Source organism: Chelonoidis abingdonii, chromosome 6, assembly GCF_003597395.2.
Source record: "Chelonoidis abingdonii isolate Lonesome George chromosome 6, CheloAbing_2.0, whole genome shotgun sequence".
Taxonomy (NCBI): domain Eukaryota; kingdom Metazoa; phylum Chordata; order Testudines; family Testudinidae; genus Chelonoidis; species Chelonoidis abingdonii.
Window position 1 is genome coordinate 70,553,855 of NC_133774.1, and position 19,945 is coordinate 70,573,799.

Here is a 19,945-nt window from a genome sequence, read left to right on the forward strand (position 1 = left end):
GCCTGTTACTTGTGTTTTGCAAGGTGGTATTACCAAGCACAAAAATGACTAGCAGTGGTGCTGTTTTCTAAGTGCTGTCATGTTCTCAGGGTCACAGACAGGTGAATGCTATCTTGTTTCATTCCATTTGTCATGTAACTGTGGTTATTTGTTACACTGACATTCGAGTATGGCATACTGTGCTTCAAGCTTTATAAAATTGCTGTACCTGTCTAGAAAAGATGAACGTTTAACATATGATTAAAAATAACTTTGGTGGTAAACTTTTGTTTTACTGCCCAGAGAACTGCTCAGTAAGCCAAACATTTCATTTAGTGTCTCTTTTTCCCCTCACCCCCTTTTCTTCTTGCCTCCTTACTCTTTTATTTATGTAAATATATGTGATGGAGTTGCTCTTCTGTTTACACAGTTCCAGTGTATTTAGTTCTTCCTCATTTAAGATACTGAGTTGGGTAGTTCTTGATCATTTAATTAATATTTAATCCCATGGTGTAAAAGTTTTCCCCTCCCTTAATTCTTTCTTGAATATACGGACTTCATTTCTTATATAAATTACATAAATAGACAAAACTGCTATTATCCTATCTGCTATTTGAGGCATTTATAAACCCTTTGGCAGCACAAAGCCATAAAGCAGATCTGTGGCTGAATAAAACATGTTTGGTACATAAATATCTTATGAACATTTTACCCTGCTTCATACATAATGTAGTGACATGAATCTTTGAAATGCATCATGATCTCTGAAATACATGCACTGCTTATAAAATTAAGGGAAAGTGCTATTTTTACTAAATGTTTCCAGATTCTAGTACTAAGCTACATTGTTATAATTAAGTTTTGGCTGAATTTAGTTTAAATGAACACCAGCAAGTCTTAATCCTAGACTGAAGCCACTGCTTATACATTGTGTAAGTTTTCCCATAAAACTCAATTTGTGAATTTCTATCTTGACCATTGCAATTTTTAATAATAAGTTACATTATATAGCATATTTTATCTTGAAGGAAACCATAGCACTTTACAAACATTGAATTTTATATAAAATACAGAAATCACTTCACTTCTACTGAAATGTTGGCCTTTCTTTAATGGAACATTTAGTTATTGTGCGTCAACAACAAAGTGCAACAATTTTAGATTGGACCATAAAAAACAACTCCTCCATTTGGAATGGAGGAACTTTAGCCTTTCCTTAGCATAGTAAGTAGTCACTTCTTGTAATATAATCAAACATCCAATGAGGGCAAAATTTGTTTAACTCGGTTTTATTTACAACTCTAAACAGTATTTGAAGCTACAGTAGGTCTTTAGAAATGAAAACCAAGTTTGCAAAATAATCCATGGTTGCTTGATTAGTTTTTTTCATTTTCTCTCTCTCCCATCTATTTATCCTTTGGTTACCAATGTAGCATCTGAGCACCTTCCATAATTATATAAATCTAAAACTGTAGTCTAAACAAAGGTTCTCAAACATAGTGTTTGTTATTCAGTAGTTCACCTTTCACTGTTGTTATTGAGCCATTACCCCAGCAAGATGATGCTGTGGTACTTGAGGTACCAGATTTCAAAAGATATGTAAAACTGATGTCTGGGTCATTTGTGATTATTAACTGACATGTAGCACTTCCTGTACGAGAGTGTTAACCCAGGTGCTTAAAACATTTCTGGAATTTTCTGCTTAATTGAATTTTTTTTTAAGTTCAATAGCAGTTGAATGTGAATGTCACTTTGTTTCCTAAATACTTGGTTAGAGGTTGGGAGGAAATTTCCTTAGAGAGCAGATATCGCATCATTTTCTGCTGCAGGGTTTCTTCCTCTAAAGCATCTGGTAGTAACCAGTGTCTGAGACGCTATGGCACTTCCCAAGTTCTTGTTCCTTTGGATGAAAGATTCGAGTATGTCTACCCTGCGAAATTACTCTGATTTTACAGAAGTCAATTTTTGGGAACAGATTGTATAAAGTTGAGTGCATGTGTCCACACTAAGCACATTAATTCAGCAGTGTGCGTTAATAGTACCGTGGCAAATGTCGACATTCCAAGCAGTGCACTCTATCGCACAGTTCCCACTGCCCATTGGAATTCTGGGTTGAGCTTCCAATACCTGATGGGGCCAAAAATTTGTCATGGGTGGTCATGGGTAAATGTCGTCAGTCAACCCTCCCGCTGTGAAAGCAACGGCAGACAACCATTTCGCGCCCTTTTCCCTGGATTGCCTGAGCAGACGCCATATTATGGCAAACATGGAGCCCGTTCAGCTCACCACAGCAGTTATGAGCATTGTAAACACCTTGCACATTATTGTGCAGTTTATGCAGAACCAGAAGCTGAAAAACTAGGCTAGGAGGTGATGGCAGCCCAGTGACAAGAGTGATGAGGACATGGACACAGACTTCTCTCAAACCACGGGCCCCGGCAACGTGGACATCATGGTGTTAATGGGCCAGGTTCATGCTGTGGAACGCCAATTCTGGGCCTGGGAAACAAGCACAGACTGGTGGGACCGCGTAGTGTTGCAGGTCTGGGATGATACCCAGTGTCTCCGAAACTTTTGCATGCGTAGGGCACTTTCATGGAACTTTGAGACTTGCTTTCCCCTACCCTGAACCGCAAGAATACCAAGATGAGAGCAGCCCTCACAGTTCACAAGCAAGTGGCAATAGCCCTCTGGAAGCTTGCAATGCCAGACAGCTACCGCGGTGTCAGTCAGGAATCAATCTGGAGTGGGCAAATCTACTGTGGGGGTTGCTGTCATGCAAGTAGCAAACACAATCATTGAGCTGCTTCTATCACAGGTAGTGACTCTTGGAAATGTGCAGGTCATAGTAGATGGCTTTGCTGCAGTGGGATTCCCTAACTGTGATGGGGCAATAGACGGAACCCATATCTCCATCCTGGGATCAGACCACCAAGGCAGCCAGTACATAAACCACAGGGGGTACTTTTCAATGGTGCTGCAAGCACTGGTGGATCACAAAGGATGTTTCACCAACAGCAACATGGGATGGCCGGGAAAGGTTCATGATGCTCGCGACTTCAGGAACTCTGGTCTGTTTAAACGGCTGCAGGAAGGGATTTACTTCCCAGACCAGAAAATAACTTGGGGATGTTGAAATGCCTATAGTTATTCTTGGGGACCCAGCCTACCCTTTAATGCCCTGGCTCATGAAGCCGTAGACAGTCTGAGCAAGTGCAGAATGGCGGTAAAGTGTGTATTTGGATGTTTGAAGGGTTGCTGGCGCAGTTTACTGGTTTGCTCAGACCTCAGCAAAACCAATATTCCCATTGTTGTTGTTGCTTGCTGTGTGCTCCACAATCTCTGTGAGAGTAAGGAGGAGACGTTTATGGCGGGGTGGGAGGTTGAGGCAAATTGCCTGGCCGCTGGTTACGTGCAGCCAGACACCAGGGCGATTAGAAGAGCGCATCAGGAAGCGTTGCGCATCAGAGAAGCTTTGAAAACCAGTTTCGTGACTGGCCAGAGTACCATGTGACAGTTCTATTTGTTTCTCCTTGATAAAAACCCACCCTCTTGGTTGACTCTAATTCCCTGTAAGCCAACCACCTTCCCTTCTTCGATCACAGCTTGGAAATAAAGTCACTATCGTTTTAAAACCATGTATTCTTTATTCACACACACACCCCGTGTTCTTGGGCGTCTGGGTGAGGAGGCAGCTATGGAACTTACTTGGGGAGGAGGGAGGGCAGTTAAACAGGTGCTACAGTTGCAGTTTCTCCAGCTGACATTCCTGAACCTCCACCAGACACTGGATCATGTCTGTTTGTTCCCACAGTAGCCCCAGCGTTGCATCCTGCCTCCTCTGATCTTCCTGCTGCCACCTCTCCTCATGTTCACTGGCTGCTTTCCTGTCCTGTGCTATTGTGTCCCTCCACACTTTCTGCTTATCTCTTTCAGTGCGGGAAGCCTACATGAGCTCAGAGAACATTTCATTGCGTATGTGGCTTTTTCGCCGCCTTATCTGAGATAGTCTTTGGGACAGAAGAGGGAGGATTGAAACATATGTAGCTGCAAGAGGAAAAAATGGGAGACAAGTATTTAAAAAGATATATTTTACAGCACAATGGGTATACTCTTTCACGGTGAACAACACTATTCACATTACATAGCACATGTGATTTCGGTACAAGGTAAGTTGTCCATTTTGGGCTACGGTTTTCATGTTAACATGCAGCAGCGGAAACCAAACTACCCGCCCCTCTCCTTTTCTCTGGGATGACCACTTTAACCCTCCCTGCACCGCATGGCTTGTATCAGGGGAGATCCCTGCTAGCCAAATGCAAACAGCTCAGCGCCAATGCACCCCCCCCTACCATCACCACCACTTGGCTAACTGGGGCAGGGAGGGGATTTCTTTTCAGCCACAGGCAAACAGCCCAGTAGGAACGGCCACCTATGAATGTTCCCTTAATTAAATTCCCATATTTCAACCAGATTACCATGAACGATATCACTCTCCTGAGGATAACACAGAGAGATAAAGAACGGATGTTGCTTGAATGCCAGCAAACACCAGGACCATACACTGCCAGGCTTTGTCATGCAGTGATACCAGATTACAGGTCTCTTGCAACTTACACGCATTTAACATGCACGATTTCAACTTTACGCGTACCGCCGGAGTCGGGGGGCATGGCCTCAAGCGGGGGGTAGGGGGCAGGCTGGCCTCAAGATTTAAAAGTCCTGGGGCACCAACTGTGGCTGGGAGTCCCAGAGCCTTTAAATCACCCAGGGGGCTCCCAGCTACAGAGGTGGCTGGTAGCCCCTGTGGCGAACTAAAGGGCCCGAGGCTCCAGCCACCGTGGAGCTCCGGGCCCTTGAAATGACAGCCCCAGCCCGGCTGCCAAAGCTGTGGGTGGGATTTAAAGGGCTCTTCCGGGCTCCCCACTGCAGTGGGAAGCCTGGCGAAGCCCTTTAAATCCTGCCCGCAGCTCTGGCGGCGGGGCTGGGGTCAGCATTTAAAGGGCTCCACCGGGCTCCCCCGCCATGGCGGGAGGCCCGACTGAGCCCTTTAAACCCCACCCGCAGCTCTGACGGCTAGGCCAGGGAGTCATTTAAAGGGTGGCGGGGAGCCCGGTGGAGCCCTTTAAATGCCCCCCACAGCCCAGCCGCCAGAGCTGCAGGCGGGGTTTAAAGGGCTTAGGGATGTAATTTTGACTATACACGGTTTTCGCTTTACGCGATAACCGCGGAACGGAACCCCTGCCTAAGATAAGACTTGCCTGTTCTTGCTACTAGCATGGCATGGTAAAGTGTCCTACCATGGAGGACGGAATAAAGTTGCTCTCCCCAGAAACCATCTGCAAAGGCTTTTAGAGTACCTCCAGGAGAGCTTCATGGACATGTCCCTGGAGGATTTTCACTCCATCCACAGATACATTAACAGACTTTTCCAGTAGCTGTACTGCCCACGAATGCATGCCAAGTCCTCAGGGCAAATTAATCATTAAAAAACGCTTGCTTTTAAACCATGTTTTATATTTACAAAGGTACACTCACCAGAAGTCCCTTCTATGGCTTCATGGTCTGGGATACCGCCTTGGGAGGGTATTTCAGTCAGGGTGAGAAAAAGATCCTGGCTGTCGGGGAGAACAGTGTGCTGTGTGCTCTCCTCAACCTTGTCGTCCTCCTCCTCCATCTTTTCCGGCCTCAAAATCTTCAGGCATGGTGACTGAGAATACCCTATCGTCGGAGTCCATGGACAGGGGTAGGGTAGTGGTGGCGGCCCCCCATAGAATTGCCTGCAGCTCAGCGTAGAAGCAGCACATCTGTGGCTCTTTCCCGAAGCGTCCATTTGATTCTTTGTTTTTCTGGTACACTTGTCTCAGCTCCTTAAGTTTCACATGGCACTGTGTTGAGTCCCTGTTGTGGCCTCTGTCCATCATGGTCTTGGAGATTTTTTCAAATGTTTTGGCATTCTGTCTTTTGGAACGGAGTTCTAATAGCATGGATTCGTCTCCCCATAAAGCAGTCAGATCCAGTACCTCCTGTACGGTCCATGCTGCAACTCTTTTTCGATTCTGAGACTCCATGGTCACCTGTGCTGATCAGCTCGCCACACTGGGCAAACAAGAAATGAAATTCAAAAGTTCGTGGGGCTTTTCCTGTCTACCTGGCCAGTGCATCCGAGTTCAGATTGCTGTTCAGAGTGGTCACAATGGTACACTGTGAGATAGCTCCCAGAGGCCAATACCGTCGAATTACATCCACACTAACCCTAATTCAAATCGGCAATGTCAATTTCAGCACTACTCCCCTTATCGGAGAGGAATACAGAAATCGATTTTAAGAGCCCTTTATGTCGACAAAAATGGCTTCGTTGTGTGTATGAGTGCAGGGTTAATTCAAGTTAACGCTGCTAAATTCGACCTAAACTCATAGAGTAGACCAGGCTAAAATGTAAGAGCATTTTAATTTTCTGCTATTCTTTTTATTATTATATTGGAAAAAATTCTTCTGTATTCTTATAAAACAACTCTGTTTATCAGAAAAATTTAGTTTGTGACCAGTTAAGCTGGTGTGATGCTTTCCAGGGATACCCAGGGTTGTGAGGCATTTTGCTACCCCTTGCCCTTAGCATGAGGAAGCCTTGTCTGTACCTGCTGTACGTCAGTTCCTCAGCACAAGCACTGGCTTCCAGGCCTCTGCAAGTTTCACTCTTTCTTGACAGGTTAACTCCAACCCCCAACTTCTCCAAGCATCTCCCTGGAGTGCCCAGCCCCTGATCCACTGGACACTCACAGAATACCTAGATCCTCAATTTCCAAAGGAACAATACAACACAATTTATCTGTTACACCGCAGAGCACAGCTCACCCTAAGACACAGTACTTAAATGTATTTACAGAGAAAGCAGTTATAAGTTTACTTATACTTAACAAAGAACAGATATTCACATGATAGCAGAAATATTGGAAGCAAAGGGTTACACCTCAAATCATAACATGCCTATTAGATCCTAAACTTAACTAATAAGACTTTGTCTTAAAAGCAAAAGCTTACCCAAAATTCTTCCAGTGTTCCAGCCAGGCTTGGCTGCGATCTTTTATTCATGAACCAAGCCCACTGCTATCTAACTTCCTAGGTAAAAGATATTGCTTGTTTCCTTGCATTCTACTGATATACCAAAGTAATTATTTGATCTTAGCCATAAACTGGACACCCTCCTGTTGTATGTTACTTCCTTTGGTTTTTGTGATCTCTTGTCAGCTTTGCAGTCTTGATTAGCTGGTGACTGATTCCATATGCAAACTTCCATTGTAAGACACACAATAGTCATCCAGGGAGATAAATGTCTCCTCTGAGAGAGCTGAGTGGGGCCGGCAGCTGGGACCCCAGCAGGCAGGAGTATGCCATTAAAAATCCGGCCCGGCCTGTCCTGCTTTTCTCCGCCCCCCCGCTGACATTTGCACATGCTTTCCTGACCTCCATCACTTCCGGCGGGAGGTTGTGTTTCCGGGTTAGCATGTCCATACCACTACCTGCTGTCCGCAGAGTCTGAGCAGTCCCACCGACAGGGGCAGGAAGAGGGACCCGGCTGAATAGGAGTTGCAGCATCCGCGAGGCCTGTAAATGGGGAAGGGTCCTGGGTCCCAGCTACGCTGTGTGCCCGCCTGCCCCAAGTACGGTCAGCCCTGCTCCCTGGGCTCCGGCAGGCTGCCCGGGGGTGGAGCCCCGGTACCGGGATGAGCTCAGCTCTGTACTGGGGCAGGCCACGTCCCACAGTCCGAACCTGAGTCTAGGGACTGCGGCTCACCGCCTGCTGGACCCTGGCAACAGCTTGGTCACGCCTCTTTTCCCACCCTAGGTCACTGGACCCTGCTCCCCTCTGGCACTGAGGGCAGAACCCAGGAGTCCAAAGCCCTAGTCTCCGTCTGCCCCTCACGCTCTCGAGCAACTAGAGCCCAGCTGGAAACCTAGGAATCCAGAGTCCCAACTCCCACCCCACTCCCTGCTCTACCTCCCCACACACACCAAGTCCCTTCCCTGATCCCTGCACCCCCCTCACACACACACACACACACACACACACACAGCCATCTGCCCTGACCCCTGCAGCCCCCTCACACACCTTGAGCCCCCCGCCCTGACCCTGCACCCCCATGACCCCAGCCTTGATTCCAGCACCCCCTCACATACCCAGCCCCCCACACCCCATGCCCTGACTCCTGCACCCCCACACATACCCAGCCCTCCACACCCCATGCCTTGACTCCTGCACCCCCCCAGGCCCTGACTTTGAACCCCCCACATCCCCACCCCCACCCCTTGCACCAAATGGGAGCTTCTGCACTGCTCCCCCTCCCCACATTCCCACCTGCACCCCTCGCACCAAATGGGAGCTGCCCAGGCAAGCACTCCACACCCAAACCTTCCGTCCCAACCCTGAGCCCCCTCCTTCATTTTAGCTACTGGCCAGACCCTACACCCTAACTCCCAGCCTGCTCCTTCACCCCCAGCCCTGTGCTCAGTGCATTCCCACCCTCAGCTCAGTACAGAGAGAGAGGAAGAGAATGGGCTCAAACCAGGGAGAAGGTAGGTACCCACTCTATGTGGGCAGGGCTGGGACCCCAGACCCTCAGCGGGCTGAGTGGCAGTGGGCTGAGCTGCTCAGTCCACTGCCAGTCTGGGGTCCCAGCCGCTGGTCCTGCTCAGCCCATTGCTGGCCCCAAGTTCTGGCTGGTGGCCCCTTGCAAGCCAGGGTCCTGGCCGCAGGTCCCACTCAGCCTACTGCCAGCCTAGGTGGACGGAACCCCAGGCTGGCAGCTGAGTGAGCGGGCCAGAGGCATAAGATCAGCATTTTAATTTAATTTTAAATGAAGCTTCTTAAACATTTTGAAACCCTTGTTTACTTTACGTATGACAATAGTTTAGTTACGTAATACAGAGAGACCTTCTAAAAAACATTAAAATGTATTACTGGCACACGAAACCTTAAATTAGAGTGAATAAATGAAGACTCAGCACAACACTTCTGAAAGGTTGCCGACCCCTGTTCTATCCCCATATAGTTTCTGTCCGCAATCAGACGGCATGTACAAATTCCCAACAGAGCAACTGAGCATGCTCCATCCCAGGTATGCTGGAGTGGAACAGGACTTTCCCTGTAAGTGTTGCTTCCAGTGCTGCTGGGCACAGGAACTGAGAGCAGGGAGACTCTCACTTCTGTGCTCTCAATGCCCCACTCCCTCCGCTGGTGCCTAGGCAGTAAAGAGGAGAAGGAAGCAGCCACAATAGAATACAGGGGGATGAAGGGGTTGAAGAAGCCAGAAGGTGGAGAAGAGCATGACAGGAGCTTGTGGGGAAAGAATTAGACAAAAAGGGAGGGGCAAGATGTGGAGGAGTTGGAGGTAAGTTGCAGGGGCTTTAATAGACAAGAGAGGGAGGGAGTCAGGAGTCAGGTTGGTACATAGAACGTGGGGGCGGGCACGGGGGCTAGGGGTTGGATATCTTCTAACCTCCTCCCCCTCTCCTCCTAAGGGTTGGGGACAGCATAGGAGGAGGTGAGAACAGGCTGGGAGCACAAGTACAGAATAGTCACTAACCATTACAGCAACGAGGAGTCCGGTGGCACCTTATAGACTAACAGATTTATTTGGGCACTTCTTCAGATGCATGGAGTGAAAATTACAGAATCAGGCATAAATATATTTTAGCACATGAAGAGAAGGGAGTTACCTTATAAGTGGAGAACCAATGTTGAAGGCTAGTTTAGTCAGGGTGGACGTGGTCCACTCCCAATAATTGATGAGAAGGTATCAATACCAAGAGAGGGAAAATTGCTTTTGTAGTGAGCCAACCACTCCCAGTCTCTATTAAAGCCCAAATAGATGGTGTTAAGTTTGCAAATGAATTGTAGCTCAGCAGTTTCTCTTTGAAGTCTGTTTTTGAAGTTTTTTTGTTGAAGAATGGCTACTTTTAAATCTGTTACTGAGCGTCCTGCTTTTAAATCTTACTGAATGAACTATCTAAACTCCTACATGACAGAGGGGGCTACAACAGTGTACCCTCCACTCACCCAACAATATTGTTAATCTATCCAACCACACACTTAGCTCAGCAGAAGAGTCTGTCCCATCTTGGGAACTCTTTCTGCCTCACCACCCTCACGTACCTGATACAGTTCTGCGGTGATCTGGAAGCCTACATTCGCCATCTCCTACTCAAGGAAGATTTTCAACACACCACTGAACAGAGCACTGACCTACAGGAACCCTCCTACCAATACTACAAGAAGAATTCTGCATGGACTCCTAACGGTCGAAATGACAGACTGGACTTCTACATAGAGTGCTTCCACAGACGTGCACAGGCTGAAATTGTAAAAAAAACAGCATCACTTGCCCTCTAACCTCAGTTGTATAGAACACAGTGCCATCCACATCCCCAGAAACAACTCTGACATTAAAATCAAAGGAGGTGCTGAAGTCATCATAAACAGGTCGAATTACTAACAGGAGGCTGCCAGACAACTCTCCAACACCACATTCTACAGGCCACTATCCTCTGATCCCACTGAGGAGTACCAAAAGAAACTATACCATCTGCTCAAGAAACTCCTATGCTACAGCACGGGAACAAATCTACACAGGCACACCCCTAGAGACCTGACCAGGGGTATTCTATCTGCTACCCAAGATCCATAAACCTGGAAATCCTGGATGCCCCATCTCACTGGCACTCTTACAGCAGGATTATCTGGCTATTTGGAATCTCTCCTCAGACCCTATGCTACTAGCACTCCTAACTATCTTTGAGACACCACTGACTTCCTGAGGAAACTTCAGTGCATTGGTGATCTTCCTAAAAACACCATCCTGGCCACCATGGATGTAGAAGGTCTTTACACCAATATTCCATACGAGGATCATAGAATATCAGAGTTGGAAGGGACCTCAGGAGATCATCTAATCCAACCCCATGCTTAAAGCAGGACAAATCCCCAGACTGTTTGTTTGTTTTTTTTAAACCCCTGTTCCCTAAGTGGCCCTCTCAGGGACTGAACTCACAACCCTGGATTTAGCAGGCCAATACTCAAACCACTGAGCTGTCCCTCCTACTACAAGCTGTCAGGAACAGTATCCCTGATGAGGCCACAGCATACCTGGTGGGTGAGCTTTGTGACTTTGTCCTCACCCACAACCATTTCAGATTTGGAGACAACTTACACCTTCAAGTCAGCGGCACTGCTATGGGTACCTGCATGGCACCACACTATGACAACATTTTTATGGCTGACTTAAAACAATGCTTCCTCAGCTTTTGTCCCCTAGCGCCCCTCCTCTACTTATGCTAAATTGATGACATCTTCATCATATGGACCCACGGGAAAGAGGTCCTTGAAGAATTCCACATGGATTTCTACAATTTCCACCCCACCATCAACTTCAGCCTGGACCAGTCCACACAAGAGATCCACTTCCTGGACACTACAGTGCAAATAAGTGATGGTCACATAAACACCACCATATACTGGAAACCTACTGACCACTGTACTTTCCTACATACCTCCAGCTTCCATCCAGGACACGTTACACGATCCATTGTCTACAGCCAAGCCCTAAGATACAACCACATTTGCTCCAATCCCTCAGACAAAGACCAAGATCTCTTACAAGATCTCTTTCAAGCATTCTTAAAACTACAATACTCACCTGAGGAAGTGAGGAAACCGATTGCAAGAGCGAGATGAGTATCCAGAAGTCACCTACTACAGGACAGGCCCAACAAGGAAAATAACAGAACACCACTGGCCATCACATTCAGCCCCCAGCTAAAACCTCTCCAGCACATCATCAGTGATCTACAACCTATCCTGGAAAACAGTTCCTCACTCTCACAGGCCTTGGGAGGCAGGCCAATCCTTGCTTACAGACAGCCCTCAACCTGAAGTAAATACTCACCAGCAACAACACACCACACCACAGAAACACTAACCCAGGAACCAATCCCTGTAACAAACCCCGTTGCCTTGTCTGTCCCCATATCTACTCTAGGGACACCATCAGAGGACCCAACCACTCCAGCTACACCATCAGAGGCTCATTCATCTGTACATCTACTAATGTGATATATGCCATCATGTGCCAGCAGTGCCCCTCTGCCATGTACATTGGCCAAACTGGACAGTCTCTATGTAAAAGGATAAATGAACACAAATCAGACATCAGGAATAGTAACATACAAAAGCCAGTAGGAGAACACTTCAATCTCCCTGGACACTCAATAACAAATTTAAAAGTAGCCATTCTTCAACAAAAAACCTTCAAAAACAGACTTCAAAGAGAAACTGCTGAGCTACAATTCATTTATCAACTTAGCACCATCTTGAATAGAGACTGGGGGTGGTTGGCTCACTACAAAAGCAATTTTCCCTCTCTTGGTATTGACACTTCCTCATCAGTTATTGGGAGTGGACAACATCCGCCCTGACTAAATTGGCCTTCAACACTGGCTGTCCACTTGTAAGGTAATGCCCTTCTCTTCATGTGCCAATCTACATTTATGCCTGTTTCTGTAATTTTCACTCCATGCATCTGAAGAAGTGGGTTTTTTACCCACTAAAGCTTTTGCCCAAATAAATCTGTTAATCTTTAAGGTGCCACCAGACTCCCCGTTGTTTTTGTGGATACAGACTAACATGATTACCCTTCTGATACTTGTAACCACTAGAGAACACTCTCTCGCTAACGTCTGGAACTGAGCTCTGGAGTCCTGAGTCTCAGGATTCCTTTCTTGTTAGTAAATAGCTGTGAAACCCACTGGCAAAGTGTTTCTCATTTCCGACCATCTAGTGACTGATCCATATAGAGGAGAACAGCCTACTACTGCTATTCTATTCCATTAGCTCAAGTGGTAGTGGGTCTGTGCTGTGGATATAAAGCTCTCAACCCTGATGACCAAAGTTCAAAGGCAATATTTGGTTCTGTAAGACAGAATTTCTGGGGGGGGGGGTTGTTTAAAGAACAGCTAAGAAATTGTATGCTTGTGTACACTGAAAGAAATGAAAAGGTAAGAAATGCCAGAATTAAATGTGTCTGCCTCTGCTGCACAGGTCCTATAGGACGCTTGGCAAGATGCTTAAAACACAGTTTTCACAGCTGGCCACCAATGGTGTGTTTTTTATTTTCTGGATGCCCAACATAAGATGTCTGGGGCAAGATTTGCAGAAATGCTGATCACACTCATCTGCAACTGACGTCAATTGGATCTGTGCTTTGACTATATAAAGAGCTATAAGAATGCTATGTACTCTAAAAAATCAGGCCCTATGTGTTTCAAGCTGAGCACCCAAAATTAGTGGACACATTTGGCAATTTTGGCCTTACTGTGTCTGTACTTTAGTTCACCACTTGTAAAATGGGGCAGTAATACCACCTAAACTCTCAGGGGTATTGTGAAGGTAAATTCTTTAATGTTTGTGAAGCACTCAATTATATATTGAGACCCCATTAGGAAATTAGTACTTTTTTAGTCAGTGCGGGGGTTGGATGGTTTGTGTTAAATAAGGACAGAGGCGCATACTGAGTATAGAGGACAAAAAAAAATTGAAAAACTACCTGTTATCTGAATGAGGCAGGAGTCCTGTCGAAAACTGTTATCTGATCATGTAGTTAAAGATTGAATCATAATCAGTATGCACAAAGGGGCTGAAATAAGGTTATGTGAATAGAACATTAATTTTAGCGTTTTCTAACTTTTGAGTGATTGACTCTGCAATATTAATGTTCCTTTACCATATTTTTGAATGTCTTTACAAATATAATGCTAAAAGTGTGCTAGACACTTTATGAATAAATAGGAAGACAAGATCGCTTCCACATTAAATTTACAACATCGGAGAAAATTTCAATTCGCTTTTACTTCTGGAAGCCATCTACGGACTAAGGTTGGGACTCATGGTAGATGCGATTTTATAAGTTTAATGCATGCTAGAATATTACAAATGAAAAAGAGAGAATAAATCTTGATATTTTTGTAGTCCATGAAGTCAGGGAGTTAACAGAATCCCTTTTTAACTATTCCACGAACACATACACACAACACCCCCTCAAAAAAGGGCTGGGTTTTTCTGGCTGAAGAAGCAAAATTAAAGTATGGAAGAGATTGGAATTACTGTAAGTTGAAGTTGTAGAAACTATCTGGACACTGCTTCTCAAGCAAGGGGGAAAATCATAGGGAAGAGTTGCAGACAAAACTGGATGGGCAAACATCTCAAACAGGTTATTAAGGGAAAGCAGAAAGCCTATGAAGCATGAAAGAAGGGTTGGATCAGGAACGCAAGCTGCTACTTCAAGGTCAGAAAGTGTAGGGAAAAAATGAGAATTGCCAAAAGCCAAGCTGACCTTGATCTTTCAGAGGAAGTGGAAATCAATAGTAAAAGGTTCTTTACTTATATAAATAAAAATGAAGCAAAGAAAGAAGAAGTGGGACCGCTATGCATGTAGGATGATGTGGAGATTGCAGATAATCTCAATATGGCCCAACACCTAAATGAATACTTTGCCTCAGTTTTTAATAAGTGTAATGAGGAACTTGGGGGCAGCAGCAGAATGGCTAATGGAAACGAGGATATGGAAGTAGAAATAACCACATCTAAGGTGAAAGCCAAACTCAAACAGCTTAAGAAGGCCAAATCAGGGGGCCAGGATAATGTCCATCCAAAAGTATTGAAGAAACTGGCACATAAAATTGCAAGCCCAATAGCAAGGATTTTTAATGAATCCCTAAACTCAGGGATCTATGACTGTAGAATTGCAAATACAATATCTATATCTAGGAAAGGGAAAAGGAAAGTGATCTGGGAAACTACAGGCCCATTAGTTTGACATCAGTTGCATTCAAGGACTTAGAACAAATTTTGAAAGAAGGAATAATTAAAGACCTATAAGTGTTTGACCACTGAAACAGGTGACTTGGCATTGTTTAGGAAGAAGATTTTGCTTGAACAGTTTGGAGATGCATTTTCCAGGACATTTCTGTGTGCCAATCTCAAGAAACATATTCTGATGCAGAAGATAACTTTTTGATCTGCAGAAACAGAAGAAAAGCTTAGTAGATATAAAATATGTGAACAGTTGAACTGACTAAATATTTATTTCATCTTACTTACTAAATTATGTTGACATTTTGCGTTGTATAAAGAGAACAGTTTTGCTTTATGTAAAGACAGCAAATGAGCATTATACATTCTGCATCCATGCTGATGTTCTTGTTTGTAGGTTGCCATCATATTTCAAGATAATTGTTATTGATGCAGTATGACTACTTATACGTGGAAAAAAACTGCATTGCATTTTGCCTTTTGGATGATACTTTCTGTGAGTAAAGATGCACATAGTTTGGGTAAAGACAAATGACATACCCGAGCATCATAATATTTTCCATTTCTCTTCCTTGTTAAAATATATTCCTCTGTTAAAGAAGCGGACTAAATTGAAATGAATAATAAGAAATGCATCTATATTTGATCATGTTTTTGAAAAGGTCACAGTACAGAAGATAGATGGAATCCCTAGGTTTGTAATAAAAGATTTACTTGCTTTGCATCATGATAAATGTCAGGGCTCATAGAGGAGAGTCTAATGTGAGAAGTTTGTCTAGGCTTTCTGATTTTAAACTCATCTTTTACACAAACTTTATCTTCATTTTAAGACACGTAACTTGGCACTGTCTTGATTTCTTCCCACAGAAAGTACATTAATCCCATACAATCTAACTGAAGCAACTCCAAATCTGCTCCTTTCAGGATAAAATTGTAATAAAGGTGGAAAGGACATTGTGACCAACACCATCTCCTGCTTGGTTCTTCTTTCTCATTATGTTTACTCAACACAGCCTGATGGCAACACAACACAACTCTAGGAACAAATCATCTCTCCATGTCCCTTGACTGAAACTGAATAGAGTGGTCTGGGTTCCAGAATCTCTTTACCCTTTAGTGCAGGGGAGGGCAAACTATGGCCTGCGGGCCAGATCCAGCCCGTTAGGGCTGGCATTCCGACCTGTGGGATTGCCAGCCCTGTGGTGCAGTACAACAAAGACAGGTTCCCTGCTTGCCCTGGCCCCACGTGTCTCCTGGAAGCGGCCGGCACCACATTGCTGCAGCCCCTGGGGGAGGGGGAGCAGAGGGCTCCGTGCACTGTTCTTGCCTGCAGCCCCCCCCCCCCCGGCTCTCATTGGCTGGGAACGGGGAACTGCGGCCAATGGGAGCTTTCGGGATGGTACCCACAGGTGAGGGCCGCGCGCAGCGGAGCCATCTGCCCCACTCCACCCCCAAGAGCCACTGCCGGACATGCTGGCCATTTCTGGGCGTAGCGTGGGGCCAGGGCAAGGAGGGAGCCTGCTGTAGCCCCACTGTGTGCCGCTGCCACCCTGGAGCTGCTCGAGGTAAGCAGGGCTGGAGCCTGCACCCTGAACTGCTGCCCTGAGTCCCCTCCCACACTCTGCACCCCCTCCTGCACCCTAACCCCTTGCCCTGAGCCCCCAGATACACCCCACCCCTCTGCCCTGAGCCCCCTGCCCTGCATACAATTTCCTCACCCAGATGTGGCCCTCGGGCCAAAAAGTTTGCTCACCTCTGCTTTAGTGTGTTACCTTCGAGCATTTAGTTTTCCATTTTCCTTGTGTACATCTGTGTGAAGTTCCCTGTGCAACAATCTTAACAAAGATTTATTTAAAACAGAGAAGTTGAATAAAAAAAGAAATTGTTTGCTAACATATTTAAATTTAATCCTCTCATAAGATGAAGAAGATAAGGCATTTTCAGTAAAAGAAAAGTAAAAAGCTTACATCTTTTGAAACCAATCCTCCCTCACTGATCATTCTGGTCAATTAGTTATCATTGCTTGCTGTATAGATAGCATCTCCCTCTCGCTTATCACGAGGACCCATTTTTCAAGTTCCTCCTCTGGATCAGCTTGTATATCCAGACATACTCGTCCTGGTCATCTATGCATCTTTCAATTAAGAGTGTCCATTGATATATCAGGGTGAGATTTCATTAACGTTTACACAAAGGCGTCTTCATTTTGGAGTATCATTGGATAGGAAGACCACTTGCCCGTTGACTACTGATTACTCTGAGGGTTTGCCCCCAGACTTATTGTCATCAGGGGTATGTCAAAAGTCCTGGTGATTTCCATTTTTTTTTTTAAACTAAGTATGGTGATTCAGCGTTCTTTTCTATAGGAGCTAATTCACACACAATTCCCACCCACCCCCCGCCGGCTGAATGCAGCTGCTTTCCAACTGTGTTGAACAGACAGAGCTTGGATGTGACCATATTTTAAAATTTCTTTTATCAATTTTCTTGACAGATGTTGGATCTGATGTCTCTTTTCAAATTATTAGATCATGAAAACATGTTTATGTAACAGTGTGCCCTATTTTTACGGGGGCTGTTCAGTAATATGTGCAATACTCTACCAGTTACAATAATCAGAAAATGGGAAATGTATTACCTGCTTACTAACCCACCTTTCTTAGCTTGAGCCCAACTTCTAATATATTAATCGGCGACGGCTCCAGGCACCAGCGCTCCAAGCACGTGCCTGGGGCAGCAAGCCGCAGGGGGGCGCCCTGCTGGTCCCTGCAAAGGCGACAGTCAGGCAGCCTTCGGCGGCTTGCCTGTGGGAGGTCCACCAGTCCCGCGGATTCGGAAGCACGTACGCCGAATCCGCAGGACAGGGGACCTCCTGCAGGCAAGCTGCCGAAAGCAGCCTGCTGGCCGTGCTTGGGGCGACAAAAAAGCTAGAGCCGCCCCTAATATTAATCATTCAAGTTGATTATATTTCTGCTTATTAGTACAAAAGATCTGATAATAGTAGAAAATGAATTCCTGGACTTGTCTTCTAAAGCACGTTGAAAACAACTGAAAAATACATGATTGTCCACTAAACACCAGCAGTTTTTTTTCTTTCTTTGAAGGAAATGTAACCCCTTCTTTTTCTGGGACAGTGCTTCCCCAGTCTCCCAGAACAATCTGAATCCCTTGTAGTGTTACTCCCACAACCTATGAAGGATATTCAGAAAGTTTGAGTGGTTCATGCTTATGTGTGCCACCCTCAGGGCAGACACCTCAAATTGGTTATATGTTCCATAAATAGATTTCACCAACCCAGTATCAAACATGAACTCCTGAAGCACTATAACAGTCTTACCACGGCACCGCAGACAGTCCCTTGGGGCATTCCAGTCTATCTTGCCACTCAGAGAAGCTGGACTTACTGATGGTTGCTTTACACCAAATATCACGAAAGGTTCAGGTTGCTTCCAGTCCCAAGACACCAGTTACTTACCCCAGCTCAGTGTGTACCATCAATCTCACACCAAAGACAGACTTGTAGCCCATCCTATAGTAAACTAAGTAAGGATTTATTAACTACAGAAAAGGAAAGGAGAGAGGTTGGCAAGTTAAAGAAGGTAAACCTGTCTATACAAATGAGTTACAATCAATAGTTCCAAAAAGTGACAGAGTTGTAGTAATGTGTCAGCACTGAATGTCTTTTAGGTCTAACCTATGTTGACCCTAGGGATCTCTGCTTCTGTTTCATAGCTCCAGCCCTGTCAGAGTCCAAAGAGCAAAAAAACATGAAAAATATTCTTGTCAGCTACCTTTATTTCCTTTTTCCACAATTCAAGCTGATGGGATGAGCCCTTTTGCACATAGCCTCTTCATGGTTGTGAAAGGGCAATTAACAAAGTCTTTGTATTGTGATGTCTCACAGTGGCCCATTTAATTTTGTTAGCCTTCTCGATGAGCAAGAGACAATTCCTCTTGACAGGTTCACAGTTCCAGAGCCATCACTTTTTACAGTTGCAAAGCAAAAACTTAATTATTACTTTATAGCATGTGCTAAAGCTGCTATGTGAGATTAATGCATGCAGCAACTTACAAGCATTTCCTCAAATATAAACACTAAACCCATTCATGTAATTTCAGTATTCAGCTTAACCATACTAACACATAGTTGAAACAGACTGGTTTCCAGCAAGGGGTTCGTCAGTGCTTGGCAGAGACCTAAAGACTTAGCAAGAGCTGGTACCTGGTTTGCCAGCATCACTGCCACATACATTGAAAACAACTGAGAAATGCATGGTTGTGAACTAAACACAAACATTTATTTTTTCTTTCTTTGGAGGAAATGAAACTACCTCTTTTTCTGGGGCAGTGTTTCCCCAATCTCCCAAAACAATATGAATCCCTTTTAATGTTACCTCCACAACATAGGAGGGCATTCAGAAAGTTTCTAGCCTGACAAAGAAAAGTACATAATTTGCATTCAATTATTTATTTTTCAATATATCCCCTTGGACATCAATGCACTTGATCCAGTGCAGGTGCAGCTTGGCTCTGCCAATCATATAGAAGTCTTTTTCCTGTGTGTCCAGAAACTCCTTGACTGGTGCAATCACATCATTATCGTATTTGAAACTCTTCTTATTAAAACTTCAACTTGTGGAACAGGTGGAAGTCTGAGGGTGCAAAATCTGATGAATAGGATGGATGGGGAAGTAGTTGAAAGTCATATATTGTGACTGTGATCATTACAACCTATGATGCGTTGGGTAATGCATTGTCCTGGAGAAGCGAAAAGTTCCCTGGGAATGTCAAGTTGCATGGTCTTCTGATCAGCGCTCAGTGTTCTGACTACCGGTCTTGCTGACACCTCTTTCATGCCCAGGTCTTCACTGAGGATGGTGTGCACTGACCAGTCCCAGTGCCTACTGTTTCAGCTATGTGCCTGACTACTGATCTGTCGTTCGTCACCATCTTGTAGACTGTATCAACTTTTTCTGGTGTGGTGTCTCTGGGACGTCTTGACCTTGGTTTATCCTCCGTGCTGATTCTCTTTCACTTAAATTCAGCAGCCCTTCTCCCCCCACCCCTGTGAAATATGAAGGGATATCATCCCCCATGTTGTCA

General features: G+C 45.1%; 1 protein-coding gene and 1 pseudogene across 8 annotated transcripts in view; one reads left to right on the forward strand and one right to left on the reverse strand.

Annotated features, from left to right (window-relative positions):
* FER (FER tyrosine kinase) overlaps nt 1-19,945 on the forward strand; it is a 438,602-nt gene that overhangs the window by 340,671 nt on the left and 77,986 nt on the right. Inside the window, exon 18 of one of the 8 annotated variants that reach the window (XM_075067145.1) lies at nt 2,321-3,012. The exons of the other annotated variants lie outside the window; for them this stretch is intronic. Coding sequence (XP_074923246.1) covers nt 2,321-2,333 — 13 coding nt within the window. The 3' untranslated portion in view covers nt 2,334-3,012. Of the gene's footprint in view, nt 1-2,320; nt 3,013-19,945 lie in introns of those variants that run through there. 8 annotated transcript variants of the gene reach the window in all.
* On the reverse strand, nt 3,926-6,050 carry LOC142047021 (uncharacterized; annotated as a pseudogene).